At 31.3% G+C, this 16610-nt stretch overlaps 1 protein-coding gene across 5 annotated transcripts in view; it reads left to right on the forward strand.

The window, feature by feature from the left end:
* The first annotated feature begins 2052 nt into the window (after positions 1–2052).
* Dscam3 (Down syndrome cell adhesion molecule 3) overlaps positions 2053–16610 on the forward strand; it is a 66633-nt gene continuing 52075 nt past the window's right edge. For 3 of the 5 annotated variants that reach the window (XM_070642132.1, XM_070642128.1, XM_070642131.1), the window contains exons 1-3: positions 2053–2642; positions 4207–4941; positions 12342–12478. In XM_070642132.1, the coding sequence (XP_070498233.1) occupies positions 12421–12478 (58 nt within the window). In that variant the 5' untranslated portion in view covers positions 2053–2642; positions 4207–4941; positions 12342–12420. The remainder of the gene's footprint in view (positions 2643–4206; positions 4942–12341; positions 12479–16610) is intronic. The other 2 variants (XM_070642126.1, XM_070642127.1) reach the window with 2 other exon arrangements.

Here is a 16610-nt window from a genome sequence, read left to right on the forward strand (position 1 = left end):
TTCGTCACAATTTAATAAATTTCTAATCAACCTGAAAATATCCTCAACCCACATGACGACATCCTAAAACTTTAACAAAATCGATATTCTTTATTATTGAAAAAATATTATTATTTTTCATACCTTTTGATTGGCAAACATGCGTCGTCATCATCATAAATGAGCTTTTAATTATAAAATTTTCTCTATCCATACATGCCACAAAATCAGACATGATTGATGTTAAAGTTTTCTATGAATAACCTTGCTCAACACATTTTCAATTGAGCTTCAAATAAAAACAATTGTTTTTGACATTTTCGAACTTATTAATGGAATTATGAAGTTGGATAAAATTGAATTATGATGTAGGCTAGTTGGATTGTAGGTGTTTGATATTTTAAAATTCAATGCTTTTTGGAAATGTTGGATATAAATACTAAAATAACTTTATGGGTTGTTGTTGAAAAAGTTAGGAAGTTTTCTGTGGGTAGTTAACAGGCTTTTGTAATTTTGGATATAGTCAAGGAGAGTTTTTAATAGAATTTGTGATATAACTTGAATGGCATTAGCTGGTTAATCGATTAGAAATTCAGGTCAGTGTTACTTTGGCCACTGGTGCCAGATTTAAACCGAACCGGGTACCAAGTCAGGGTCACGCCAACCTGATGCTTGATTTTAAATTGATTAATTCATTTGTACTAATTGGACAAGATTAAATTTCAACGGAAAAAGGCACTGAAGTTGCTAGATGACGATGCGTAGCTATGGGGTTGTTCAGTTATTATGTTCTTGAGCAGGGTTGTTAAAAACAGAATCTGGTGTGTTTTGAAAAATGTTTCACATGGAAAAATATGTGGATATGTGTGGAAAATTGTGAATATTCAACTATATCCACACATTTTTCCTTGCATGCCACATGAAATATGTGACTTGAGTGTACACATTCTGCACAACAGAATATTTTTAACAACCCTGCTCAAACCTATTAAACGTCATGCTTTAAAACGGCTTGGTTTGGAACAGCATCATGCAGATTTGGTTACTAGTTCAATGTCAAATCCTGATTAACAACTATCCAAAACCGGCCCTATGATGATTAATTTCAGCTTAATTTAGTACTTTGGAATACATTTTTAACCCCTTAATGCATCTAAACCAAGAAATCAACAGAGGTGCATTCAAGGATCCCCAAAGATTCTTCCAGAAGTTATCTAGTCAAAAAACCAAAATTCACACCTCATTTTTTGCGTTTGATAATCAAAATTTTCAATCTACCCCCTTCACCCTCAAAAAAAACTATTCAGGCTACGGCCCTGAATTTGGATCTAGCGCTAATAGGCAAAGAGCATCCTTTCATAGTACAGAAAGACCACTACAGTACCTTAAAAGCGATCTCTTTGCCTGCTAGAGTAGGAGACATTAATTATCCTAAATCTGAAGTAATATTGACCATTTTCGAAGTAGAACAACGAATTTCAGTACAATCAACTACATGCAGCCTGTTTCACTCATCTATAGCTTGAGCATAACTTACCCCACTCAGATATTCCTAGCACATAACTTGCCTAGTTCCCAGAAGCCGCCTCAACAACTAATTTACAATAATCCATCAACAGAACATTGAACTTTCATCAAAAAAGACCAATTCTCAATCAGTAATCAAATCAGTAATCAAAGTCATAAAGCAAACCACCCACAGAAAACTAATAAGTATTCACATCCATCCATATCATGACTAAATAATTCATTTGCATCATTTCCATAATTTGATGTCCAATTTCAATAAACATTTCTCCTTAAATTCAATTACTTTCCATCTTCATTCACTAATTTTTTGGTTCCTCTCTGTTCTGTACAAATTGATGTGTACACACAACAAAAAAAAAGAATCATGCCTTAAGCACATAAGTATCAGCAACAGTCGAAACATAATAAATTTTGTTTTCTGTTTTGAATATTTTTTCAATGCTGAGAGTAAAAAAGTTCTCATAATGATGATAACTTTTTTCAAGGACCTGCTGTTCTCTGTGCTCATTTTCACACAAAAAAGTACGAAAAACTTCTCTCAATTTTACAATTTCATTCATAAAAAAAAAATTGTTCTGTTGTTGATTGTACAAACAAGCAGAACAGCACGCGCTTGTTGAAGGGAAATTCCACAGATTCTCAAAATGTTTGCAGGATATCCAATGCTCTCTGAGAGAGAGGAATTGAGAGTAAATATCAAGTTTTATCAGAAATTTGGAGAGATGTATAAAAAGGATACATTTTTCACATATTGAAACAGTTGCCGGTAAGTGATTAAACTGTTTTGATGTTCTGAATCACAGTTCGTGGATATACTTTTAGTGACACATTATCATTCACATCTGAAGATATAAGGAATTTTATTGTTTTTTATTTTCGTGTTCTGTTGGATATACTTTTTACGATAAGGATTTTTTTTTTCATTCAACATTGTGAATTCACACGGTGTGCATGTGCATTTGATGAAGTTGCGAATAGGAGATGTGTATATGCGATATTAATTGAGTTCGGTGCGGATAGTTCTTTTTTTTTGTTATAAAAGAACTGAACAATTGTGATTGTTGGATTAGTTGGTGAAGTGATGTGCGGCAACAAAGTTCGGAAATTATTTGTGAAAGATGTTTGATTATGATGTGAGGATTTATCTCGTGGAATATTTTTTTTTTTGGAGTCAATTTTAAATATTTGTGGAGATTTTTTTTGGATTTTTAATGAAATTTTTTAATTTATTTTATTCAAAAATTACAAGATTTTGAGAAAGGATACATAATTTAAAAAATATATTTGTGAATAATACAGGATATAACAGGCGAATAATCTAAAATATAGGATACAATAGGAATTAAATTGAAAATAATTTGAAATAATTTTGAGCAAAAAACAAGAGAAAATATAGCGAAAGACAGTAAAATTTTAAAAACTATAAAAAAATTGAAAAAAATGAATTAAAAATTTAAAAATAAATTTTTTAAAAAATTCAAAATTTAAAAGTTTAACAAATTTTAAAATTAAGAATTTGAATTTAAAAGTTCAGATTTTTTTCATTGATAAAAAATTCTCACAATCTGTGACATTTTGGAATGTTTCGTAGCAAGTCAAAACAAATCACTGCAAAATTAAAAACAATCAAATCTTAAAGATTGAAAACAAAAAAATTTCTCTGTTTTTAGCTTATTTTAAAATTTCCTTTGAAAATTTCAAAATTTGGGGAAAAAATTAGATTTATTTTCTTAAATTTCAACTTTTTTAATAAAATAATTTTTTGAACAATCAAAGAACAAAAAAATTAAATTTAAAATTTCAATTAAAAAATTAAAAGTTTCCATTTTAAAATGAAAAATTTCAATTTTCTTAAATTTTTGTATCAAGTTTGGGATTTTTTTAATAAATTTCAAATTTAGCTTTTCAAATTAAAATTTTGTTATTTTTGGAAATAAACTTAGTTTTTCTTTTAAATTTTTAATGAGGCACTAGTTGAATAGTTCCAAAATTTCAATGAAATAATTTTTTTTGTTAGTTGAAAAAACTGAAAAAAAAAATGACAAAATAATCAGAAAATTCGGAGAAAATTAATATAAAAGTTTGTTTAAAAATTGTTTTTTCAATCGGAATTGTTTATAATTTTTGAACATTGTTCAACCAGAATATTCAATAAAAAATTCCTAAACATATACATGTATTAATTTTTTTTATGAAAATTACAAAATTCCAAACAAAATGTTCATACATAAATGCAGAGTTAGACACTATTGTAAATATTGTGATTTTATTTTACAATTTTTTAAAATGACAATTTTTTTTTAAAAAAAAAAACTTTAAAATTTTGAACTTAAAAATCTAAATTTTTGAAATTTTCAAAATAGAAATTCAATTTTGTGAAATTTTCCAATTCAAAACTTTTACATTTTTCTATTAAAAAATCAAATTTTTAAAATTTTAGATTGAAAACAAATTGAAAAAATCTCAATTTTAATTAATTTTTCTGTTGTGTTTATCCTCAACACAAATTCAGTCAAAATACAAAACTCACCGAAAAAAATTCATTAAAATTGTTTAAAATTTTCCCAAAACAAAATTGAAAAATTTAAAGCCAAAAAAAAACAAAAAATAAACACAAAATAAAATAAAAGCAGACCGAAAAAAAAAAAATTTCCACGAAATAAATTAAATTTGCATCAATTTACGTTCGACTACGAGGCATATATGGATTAAATTCACAAATTAATAAAAATTTATTCAATCATTTCTATCGGAAGGCAAAAAGATAAAATAAAAAAAAAGTTGAATAGATAGAAAAAAAAAATAAATTGAAAAATTTTCATGTGAACTGCAAAAAAAAAAAAAATAAAAAAAAAGCAGGAAGGAATGAGGAAAAAAAATTTATGAAGTGAGAAAATCGGATTAAAAGCTTGAAAGCAAATTAAAATTTCAAAAAAATTCGTAGTGCATGTGCCGAGGGAGTATCACAAGGAATTTAGTCATTGTGTGTGGATGTGTGTGAATTCTGTGAATGCGATAAGGGCACAGAATTAATAATAATATTAGAAGATTAAGCTATTGTGGTTGAAAATTGGAAAATTGAGACTTTTTTGAAGAATCTCGATGGAATTGTGAATATTTGAGACATTTTGTGGCTGAAAGTTATGAAAACTTAAATTTTTGTGGATTAAAATTGAAAAATTTTCATTAAAAAGTGTTCAAAAACAACAATTTAGTGCAGGAATTTCCATCAAGTTGAAACCGCATAGAAAAATATAAAATTGTACAACATAAAGCCCCATAAATTCCATAAATTCACAGAAATAATAGCACGTCATATAAATATAAAGTGAAGATAATATTTTACTCAAAAAAAGTACGAGAAAATTGTGGTCGGGAAACTCATTATGCGTGAACTCTTTTCTCTCGATTCAGGCTGTTGTAGCAATTAAGGTAAATGAACTTTTTGCATTTTATGTGCTTGAAAACAATGAACAAAATAATAATAAAATGAAGATTTTTAATGTGCGTGATTTTACAGTCATATAAACTAGAGGAGGAGTGAGCTTTTGTTGCCTGTTGTTTTGGCAACGAGCACGAGTTGGAATGAACAAAAAAAGCCATTCAAATAAAATTGATAATTTAAATGACTATAGCAGATGATACGAGAACATTTAATGAGCTTATTTTTTTAAAATTGTTGTTTAAAAATAATTTGTAGATGAAAAGTCGATTGAGGGGTGGAATGAGGTTTGATTTGATGGGAAATTCTGCGAAATAAAATGTAAAATTTGAAATTTTAAGAGGGAATTTAGTTAATTATGTCAATTAAAACTACAAAAATAGTTGATTTATTTAAAATTACTGCGAAAAAGCTGTTCTTATTCTCTTAAGAGAGAGCTTTCAATTTGAGAGCTTTCCTAATTGGAGTTGATAGTGCTTGAAATTTAGGAAGTGATTTGAATTTTTAGGTTAACCATTCCCTCCAATTTGAATTTGTTCAATTTTCAATTCTTTATCGAGTTAAAAACTTAAAACTTCGAATTTGAATTCTGCACAATTCCGTCCCAGACCAATTTGATTGTAGCTTGAAGCCGGATCTAATCGAATCTAGCCAGCGGTTTGTCATGCTGGCCTGGGGCTGGATTTTAGACTTGACCGAGTGCCTTCCGGGAGAAAGCTAACAGTGTGAAGTTTGAAATGCAATCAAATCTTTTTATAAATTCTAAGAAAATAGCATATCGACACTATGAAAAAACGATTCAATTTTTTGGGAGCTACCTTCAAATTATTATAGGATATACTGTCTTTTACATTCTTTGAAATATTTTTCTGATTCCTAATTATGACCATAATCGAATCTCATTTTAAGCTGTTAATTCTAAGCAATGAACAACATTTTTTTCACATATTCTAACATTTATACAATAAATCTCGATATTAAACTCTGAAATCAAAGATGCAACTGTTTTTGGAGAGCAGTAGACATTTCGCAAATAAGACACTGGACCGAAAGACACACAGCGTAAAACTTTATAAAATTAGTGCCCTAAAGTCTGTTAAAATGGATTTTGCCGAATCTGGCCTCAAGCTGGAGTCAAGTTTGCCCTGAAGATACAATCTTTCGAACTTTTTACGGCACATGTTTGTCGGATGAATACTATTAATTAACCTACTATAAAACTTTAAACATAAAGTGTCTAAATTTTCATTTAAACTACTTACAAAATCCCTCAAAACCATCAATTTCCAAAAATTTTCCTTCCTAAAATCATAATCCATTCACCCTTTCTAGATAAACTCCCTCAAAAATGATAATTTGTGAACGAGAAGCAACAAGAAGGAATGAGTTTGATGGGTTAAGTTTTTTTGGGTATTGAAAATGATGAAATTCATGAAATATTCAGTGAATTCAGTCATTCGTGTGAAATAATTATAGAGCTTTTTTATTTGGAGGCTTGTCTTGTATTTCATGTCTACATCTGTTGGATAAACAAGAGACATTTTGAAATGTTGTGATTTAATTTATAATTTTTGTTGCTTTTGAGGGTTCATGAACCTGTAAGAATTGGATTAAAATTGGGTGATTTTTGAGTTGCTGCTGATCTGGATGCCTTGGTTTGGGTCTGGTTTGGGTCTGGATGCCTTGGTTTGAGGGTTAAAAATCTGAAAATTTTGCTTAAAATCCAAAAATTATTCAAAAGATCACGAAATCCACCAAAATATCCATCAAAATAAAAATTTTCAAAATGTCTGCATAAACTTCACGCCCTGTTTAATAAAAATTGAATAATTAAAACAACAAGGCAATGATTGGCATAATCACAATACATTTATAACCCCATTTATAGCTCCAATCCCATAATGAACTCGACAAACAACAAATTGACACGTAAATTGACCAGAAAAAAAAATTATAATTATGACACGTTTTCAACCACCCCTCCCTCCCCTAAAAAAGCAGCATATTAAGCCTTTTCATAAAGTTTTAATCATGAAAGGGTCAAAAGGAAACTACAAACAATATGAAATAGTAGAGGGTGGAGTAAGAAGAAGAAGGTCGTGACAGAAGGTTGAAATGCTAATTGGAATTTAACTCTAAAATAATTATGCATTTGGATAATATGGAGCATTATGGAATGTAAGCAGACACAAAAATGACAACACACAAAATATTTTTCATGGTGAAAATTGAGAGGAATGAGTTTGATGAGTTACGTATGAAGAAATTGGGGTTATTGGGGTAGTCACTTGAGCTTACTGGGTTTCCGATGTCGAGACAGAATATAATCGGGAAGTCTCTGCCCCTAGCGAACATGATGCGCTGCTCAGTAAGGATTAATGAGCAGTACTGAGCGAATATGGGATAATTAGCAGTTCATCGTGTTCGCTAGGGGCAAGGATGTAGCTCTGAAGGGGCTCTAAGGGTATGTGGGTTGTTTTGTCGTATAAATGCCCCCTCAAAACCATCCATCCTTGAACATACCCCTGGATAGAGAACCGTTACATTGTCGTATAAACGGAAATACGTGAAGTTGCCCTGAAGGCGTCTTGACTGTAGATTTAGACCTAATTTTACAGTTTATAATGCAGTTCGTCACATTGTGTCATTCAGGTCAACGCCTACCTTCAATAGACAGTCTCTAAAATTGATTATTCCCGTCCTTAGAGCTTTATCCATGTATTACCCCATCATCCCCCTCAATACCATTTCAATACCCTCATTAAACTTGTAATAACCTAGGTTCCAGATCAGAGCATGGTTCCAGTTTGTACTCCCACTAAACCATTAGACACCACACCCGTACATCCTCCCAAAAACACCGTAATTGAAATTTCTTCTTTTTTTTCATTTTTCAACCCTCATTGAAACTTGATAAGAATCTCACCTATTCGTTTACATTAACGTCGGAATGCTCAACATATTTATGTATTTTATTCATTAGCAAGCCTATCACATTGGATATGTTTGAGGCAGTAATTAAAATTTATGTGGATCACGTTTCAATTCGACGTAGACATTTTTATGGGCATTTTTACTCTTTTTTTTAATCGCTCATTGAATTTTAATTTATCGATAAAGGTAGTGAAACATTCAATTTGAAATAGGATTACAGACTTGATATAGACATGGATTATATATTGAAATTTTGTTATAAAATAGCTGTTGGAGCTTATAAAGAGATTTGATGAAGTTTTGAAGGGATTATTCAATAATTATGTCTGGAAACAATTAGATTTTGAGACTTTCTGACTCCAATATCACAACATAACCTCAAAAAACCCTCAAATGCCCCAAAATCCCCAACACCATCCATAAACCAACCCCAAATACCCCTTTTTATTGATCAAAAGTTCGATAACAAATCTAAAAAAATCTTTCATTGAATAAGACAATCCATAAACTAGTTCAAAAATTTATGAAATCTGCTTTCAGCATATCTAGCATATCAGAAATTTTCTATTATAATGGAATTTTGCGGTTTTAATTCATTCGTGAATTTATGAAAATCTAGGACATTTTCTTGTGTATTGAGATTCAATTTTTTTTATATCGGGTGTATTATGGTTGAAAGGTGTGCTGTATTGAATTGTTTATAGCTGTTTAAAGGATTAAATGCGATAAAAAGTTCAAGTTGTATTGGTGTTTGGATGTGACACAAATGAAGAAGACTATGATTTGCAATGTTTATCTCTTAAGGTCTTCTTGTAGGCTCTTGTTCCGATTATTCAAAGAATAATTCAAATTTTTGACTTGATCCTTGATGCTGTTTTTGGCTTGAAGCTTGTACTATCCCAAATCACGCTGTATACCGACTCAATATTAGATTTGAATACTATTTGGACATTTTACAAGCTCACAATTTTGTAAATACATATTTTTGGTTCAATTTTGTAATAAAAGTCCCTTCCCTGTTACACGCGGAAGTTTAAAAATTCAGATGATTCAATACTACATTCCAGAAGCAAGAAGTAACTTAAATACCAGCATATCCTTGAAATTATGATTATTATTATTAGTAAAAATTGAAAATAAAACTTAATTTCCTCCCGAACACCCCTATCATCAAAGAAAATGAATTAAGTTATCGAATTAAAACATTTTTAGGCACTTTAATAACTTTTTACGGTATTAAATTTCATGCAGCTATTTACGGACATCAAATGTATGCTTGCAAAAAAAGTTAGACATTTTTCCTCGAGAAGAAGGAGCAAAAAAAAAAGGAAACAATAAAAGTGTACACGTTTCCATGAAAATTAAATAGCCAGCAGCAAATTCCAATTATCATATTATTTTCTTGATTACTTCATTACAACAATGTAAAATGAGATGGAGATGTAGACGAGGCAGCAGTAGCACAAAAAAAAGGCACATTTTCTTTCTTTTCCTGTTCGCTCCTACTTTAATTTGATCTCGGTACTCGGTCGCTGAGGGAAATATTATTTAACGATCCTTACTTGATACCTAAAGCTTCTCTCGTCTTCGCATCTCATTTTTGAAAAATAATATTATTTCTTTAAAATCAATTAAAGGAAAAATAAATGTCAGATGAGGCTGTTTGATGTCTTTGATAGGTATGCAGATGAATTTGAGTGAAATTTGAGTGAAGCCATTAAGGAATTCTTATGAAAAATTTGTTATATTGGAATTGAAAGTGAGCACGTACTTGAGATGTAATTTAATACTTATTAGACTGATGAAATCGAATTTTACACTTCAAATATCAATAACATGAAGTTGTAAATTAGGGATATGAAATTCCAGAGAGAAACAGAGGAAGACTGGCTCCTCCTTCTTCCTGGAGTAGTTTTGAGGTTATGTGAATGGCTATTTATGGTCATCTTCGATTGAGGAGTCTGTTATTAGTCTGGTACTTTGGGGTGTTTATTATTGGTCTGGTACTTAAATGCTGCAGCATTAACACGCCGTAAAGAACTAAGTTTGTTGCTGCAATCGTCTCTAATCTTCATATTTTTAATTAAGTTGTTCAAAAAATGACTCGAGTAAGAGTTTATTGGTTAATTGATCAAAAATTCAACTCCTGACTGGCGTGGCTATGTCTTGGTTTTGTGTTCGGTATAAAAGACACAGCCATGTCGGCCTTGTGCCGGATTTTGGATCAATTTAACGCCTTGTGCTTCTCTGTCGAATTCAACTTGCATGAATTTTCCTTACAATTCTAAAGAGCAATTGTGTCTGCCAAAAAAGCTCAAAATTCTATCTTGATCTGTTATTTCCCTTATCAGTCTATAATGTTGTCCTAATTTAGTTCACAAAAACTAGCTCAAAACTTTCCACATAAACAACTTCAACTAACATTCTTAGATAATCCAAAACATTATCACAATCTTAATGCGAAATTCCATAAATCATTCCTCACAAATTTTGTGTATCTCGTGTCCAATTCCAACAACAACTTCTCCCCAAAAAAAGAGAAACTCCTTGAAAAGCTATAAGATAAAAATAAAATATAAAACTTGTAATAAACAACGTATATCATCATCCGAACCATAACTTCAAGCATCACAAGTCAAGCAAAAGCACTTTACACAAGAATAAAACTTTTTAACAAAAAAAATAAAGTAGAAACTTTCGATGTAAGTGAAAAGTTCGTTGGAAAAATAAATAATTTTTCCTATAATGAAATTTCCATTAATCTTGTTCCTTTGCGTCTTAATTCACAAGATTGCTATATATATTTATACGAAAAGTGTGTAATGAAACAAAACAAATTAGTTCTATACACTGTGTGTGTAAACAAGTATGAATGTCAGCAAGGTCAAGTTATGAAAATAAGTAATGATACAGGAAGGGATATTCTTTTGGTGGAAGAAGGATGTTTGGGATGGTTTGTTTTCGTGATTTTGTCTTGAGGGACATGTTTTTAATTCTTGCGTCACTGCTTAAATATTCAAAAGTTTCTAAAAAATCGTGGTTTGAGGTTTTCTGGTTAGAATCTGTGTTGTTAGGACTATAGAAGTTGAACTCTACCCCAAACCCTACAATATGCTTGCTAGAGCACCTCAATGTCGCCGTATTAACATAAAGGCAGACAATTGACCTAATGGCACTCTGGCGTCTCATTTCGGCTCATTTTACGTCAAATGATAATATTTGCCGCATTGTGTCGCTCGTGGACTGGACTCTAAAGTCTGACTCCAATGAACTTCAAATGCACTTCAATGACTGAATTCAATAGAGTCCTGACTATCATGCAGTTCTGATTCCAATGGAGTCTAACTTCAAAAAAGGTTGATTCAGACTATTTGGAAGTATAGGTTTTGATTTTTTAACGAAACCTAACAAGCAAAGAGAATGCTTTTCGGTACCTTAGTGCTATTTCTTTACCATAAAAGCGTGTTGTTTGCCTATTAGAGTTTATTATTCCAGTCCAGGTCAATCTTGATCAACCCAGGCTAGATTAGACTCTATACAGCTAAATCTTGGTATAGATCTACTCTAGGTGTACGAGTGTCATTGTTTATATTTGACATAGAAAGGATTAGATTCATTCTTAGTATCGTCTGTACAATCAACCTAAAATTGGCCCAAGTGGATATGCCTAGTTTTAAAAACGACAAATTGCATCTAGTCGTCCTTAGAACAAGACGTACACGTTAGTCTAATTGGAACTGGTTAGATGTCTGGTCCTAGAGACAACAAATCGCATTTAGTGATCCTTAGAACTAAACATACAACTCTAATCAAATTTAAACCTCTCAACTCACTTGAGACTAAAACTTTTAACAAATTTAAAGACAAAATGCCGACAGCATTAAACATTCTTTACCGAAAAACTCTTTTTAAACGTAAAACGTAAAACAACCTTTTATACTGGGTTAACCCACATGACACAAGGGAGTATGAGAGTGTAAAAATTATGTAAAAAGATGAATTTATTCCGCGCAATGAACGCACGAAAATTAAATTTCATGAAAAAGGGGTAAAAAATTTAGAAATATTGATATTGTTGTAGTCTGTAATTAATATTTAAATGTGCTGAAAACTTTTTTGCTTTTTCTCATTCCATACTATCGGTGCTTTACGTAAACGTCTTTATTTTATGCCGCGGAATACGAAGAAAATGGGTTGAAAAAAATTGTAAACAATTGAGCAAATAAACCTCAATAATTGAAAATAACTGACCTGAAATCATTAAAATTATTCAAATAAGCATGAAATATTTATTCCTTTTTGCTGCTGCTGCTCATTAAATTATGTATACAACAATTTTATTACAGCAATAATTCGTAAAGTCCCTTCAAGACAATAATTTTCAATAATTTTACTTCGTGCCTTCTTTTCATTCCTTTATTACATATTTCTTTATGCTTTTTCTTTCTCATTACAGGGATTCCGTTAAGAAGACAGGCGTACACAACCACCACACCAAGCTCACAATTTTCTTTCCTCATCTACTCCAATGTAAAATGTTACAGTTGCCTTCGTTAACAAACCTTTTTGGAATATTTATATTTATTTCAATAGGTAAGTTTCTTTTATCTACTCATTAAAAAAATTTCAGTTCCTTGTGTGGCTTTTTGTCAGGAATTCTTTATTCTGTAGAATCGATGCTATTAAATGTTTTAAGGAGAAATTTGTTGATTTTGAGGAAAATAAACCAAAAAAGCCACTTCTGCTGATAAGGGAATTTTTTAGAATTTTTCCACGTACAGTACAGATCTTAACCTGGTTATTGGATTGTGTATTGGTCCAATACAACGATAAGTCTGATTTTGAGTTGTGATTAAGAAGATCATAGTTTAAGTGAGCTTTGTGCCACAATCTCTAGCTGCTCATCTAGTTCAGTTGGTAAGAGCACTAGACATGTAATTAACAGGGCGTGGGTGCGAATCACACTTGGACCATGTTTAAGAAAGTGTATTTTTTCTCAGAGCTTAAGAAAGGTTCCGAACGGGCTATAAGAATGATATTTTGCAATGAAAAATTGTCAATGCTATTGCGACATCGTTGTATAGCTTGGAGATCCCACTATCTGTAGGTCTAAAGGGTGTGGTACAACAGATTTAAAATTGCAGTGCCTCCAGCTCATAAAGCTGGGCCCTTCAGTCATTATATATATAGCTTGGATTGGATCATACCTGAGTGGACAACTTGACTTAATGCCTGGTTAATAACTAATATCCCCTGTCAACGAATGCCCTTTTTTTCAGATAGTTCCGTAATATATGTCATTAGTCGACCAGTTGGTCTACTAACTTACTGAACACTATGTCAAATTGGTCCACTTTGAATGGTTAACACATAAAATCCTGGAAAAAATCAATTATTCAAAATGCTACTTTCAAAACTATTGTCAGTGCATGACTGAAACCTATACAATGATGACATGTTATAAGCCTGCGGTCAATTGAATTCAAATTGGGCTTTTGACTCTCAACTTTCAATCTAAGTCTAATCCATAGCTCAAATTCAACTGAAATTCTTAAATGAATCATTCGCATTGATTGAATCTGTTTGAAACATTCAGAATCTTCCAAAAAATGCCCACATTTTCTGCCAAACTTTCCCTCAAGGAACCTTTTTCATATCAATTTTTATTACATATAAAAAATTTTCCAGCAAAGGAATTTCTCGATACACAATTTGATAACAGAAAATATTTGGAAAATATATATATTTGCCATGCCATTCCGCGAAATTAAAAGTATCTATATCTGAATTTTATTCTATATTCGTTCCCCATTGAATTGAGTTTAATAGAAATTTCATTTCATCTACGACAAGTATGTATATATATCTACATTTTTTTCAAATGAGCATAAATATTGAAGAGTGAATCTATGAATAGAAATTCTTTCAGCAAGATTTTTGACTTTTTTGGAGTCATACATTGGATGAGCTTTGTGAAGTGGAGGGAAACTCTTCCTGGAAGATGGAAGGAAGTGAATTTTCAACTGGGAACATTAACTAGCATACAGCGGAAAAGACAATAAATTGAGTCCTTAGGTTATTAGTTTACTTAATTACTTACTTCCTTGGCGAAGACGCAAGGAGGCCCATTTCCGCATTTACAATTCTTCATAAGCTGGATCAATCTTTAGATAACTTCTGACAGTTTCTAACTCCCATCACTTTTGCATCGTCGCTCACACAGCAATATCGAACTCTTTGGTCTACATCAAGATCTCTTTTTATCCAGAAAATTACCAGTTGTCGACTCTTAAATAATGAAAAATTTTATCGAATCCGACACTATTTCTTTCTGCATTTTCTTTGTCAAGTGTCTTTTGGAGACGAATCCCTAGTGTCACAATGTGACCCAAATAGCACCAATCCGTTATTCGACGACTTGGTGTCCGAAACCATGTCAGAATTACTTCAACCTGGTTCTTGATTTAGGATTAATTAATCGACAAGTGCTATTCACTTTGATCATAAATTAGGGAAAAGTATTTCCCTATATATTACATTCCTCGGTTAATTCATCCTTAATTAGGGACTAGGCTTAAAAATGATTAGAATTTAAAATTAAGGATCTAGTCAAGGGATCATCCGCTTATTATGCAATGCCAAAAACGAGCATTTTTGGACCAAGTCTCGCTTTTTGTAGCGTATTTGGTGCAAAAACTCAATATTTCAATATAAAGTATTACAAAACCCTCCATTCTTTGTATTACCTAACATACGAATGACTCCCAACAGTTGAGCTCAAAACAGCTCCTCTAGATATTCAAGTCTCTATTACTAGATCGGAATTTCATATCATTTGCGTTTTTTGAATAGAATTTTGAAATGAAAAAAGCATAAAATACGTTTCAATCGTATCTAAGGTATATCAGCAACTAGATACTATTGTACCCAACTTTAATATTTTCGTTGGAATTTTAATAACAAAAGATAAAAAAATTCTCAACCGTTCTAATTTCAACAAACTCAAAAGCGCCTTAACATATTTTCCCCAACAATAGTAAAAATCCCAGAATCATAAAAAAAAGCTTCAAAGCTTAATTTCATATTCTCTGTAACTCAATTAAATTTAAATTTAATTTACTGTCCAAAAACGTCGAAGAACTGAGCGAGCGACTCGTGCATCATAATTGAATTTGAGTCTGCTTTTTCATGTCAAAATAAACATTGTTGTGTATTTACATTAGATGAAAAATATGAGAATAATATTTTTATGAATAATAAATTGCAGCTATTTGCTTGTTAAAAATACACATCAAAGGACATGGAAAACAATGATGATGAAAAAAATGATGAAATAAAAGATGAATTAAAAATACTTTGTGATGTAATTTGACATTAAATCTTTTTATTTCATTTTAAATTAATAATAGTAGGTTCCTCGGGGGGTCATTTGGAGAAAAACAACATGAAATTTGAAGCTTTATTGAAACCAATTTAGGGCAACTTTGAATTAGTTTGGCCATTTACATCGTTCGAAGATCACTTATTGTAACCACGTTCCTATGTGGAGCTTCGGCAAAAGACCAATCATCTGACTCTGTTGATGGCTTTGCCCCGGGGTAGATATGATCAAAAATCGGAGGTTCTATCCTGAGTTTATATTTCATTGAATCAGGCCTGGACCAAGAATACTGCTGATCTAAGTACGGATTTTAGCCATTTCAACACCATGTGCATTTTTCAATTGTCAACTAGTTGGTACAAATCCTGCGTCAGTGTATTGAGCTGACAATTATTCATGACTGCTCTAAACAGAGCTCTAGGTCAAGTAGCCCTCAGAGTTCGTTTTCCTAGTAGATTGCATCCAAACTTGTGTTCCAGAAATGGCATTTTCTTAGGCATTTCTCTTTCGAAATGTATGTTTAATCTCAACCGTCCCTCCTCAACTGCATCATTTCTTTATTGATGTCTTGATGATCTGCTGTCTCCAAAAGCTTCTCATTTGAAGCCTAATCCTCTGTATTTCGAGTCATAAAATCTTAAGAATCTCTCTATTAGCAGCTTTTGAGGCAAACATTTAAAGTCGTAATCCATCAATTTACCTTTTAAGAGTGAACTCTGAATATTGAGTCATTTATAGACGATTAAACCAATGCAAGAGAATGGCCTCTGCAGAGCTCTGTGGTTGAAAAGTTAGGCAATAAATCGGATACATATGTCATTCTATTGTGAGTTCGAGGGATCGATTCCTACTAAAGACTGATCTTTTAATCATTATATTCAACTCTGTCTAAAACACTATAGGTAATCAATAATCAAAGACTATCTAATCCCATTCCTAAATCTTGACCTAGAAAACGTCACAAAATTGCAAAATCTCATTTCCTCCTCATACAATGCTAAAATACATTCCACAAATAAATCCTACATTTTAAAAAAAAAAAGTTTTTTTTTTCCAAAAGAACAGACAAAAAGAAGCAAATGTAATCATCTAATGCAAAAAAAAAAAATGTATATCCACATGAAGAGACAGAAAAAAACGTTTTTATGGTGTTTGCTTTCGAAAAATTGTTTCACATATTTTTTTATCTCTTATTCTGCTTCTTCACGCAACTTGCTTTTGAGTATTTTTTTCATGAAAATATCTCTAAATCTCTTTTATTCATATCATCTCATGCTCTCTATTCTTCCTTTATTCTTATCATGCGAGTGACATCAATAAATCAGAAGAAAATGGATGAAAATC

The sequence above is a fragment of the Chironomus tepperi genome, unplaced genomic scaffold (assembly GCF_022539635.2).
Source record: "Chironomus tepperi strain 1889 unplaced genomic scaffold, CSIRO-AGI_Ctep_v1 contig_262, whole genome shotgun sequence".
In the NCBI taxonomy this organism is placed as follows: domain Eukaryota; kingdom Metazoa; phylum Arthropoda; class Insecta; order Diptera; family Chironomidae; genus Chironomus; species Chironomus tepperi.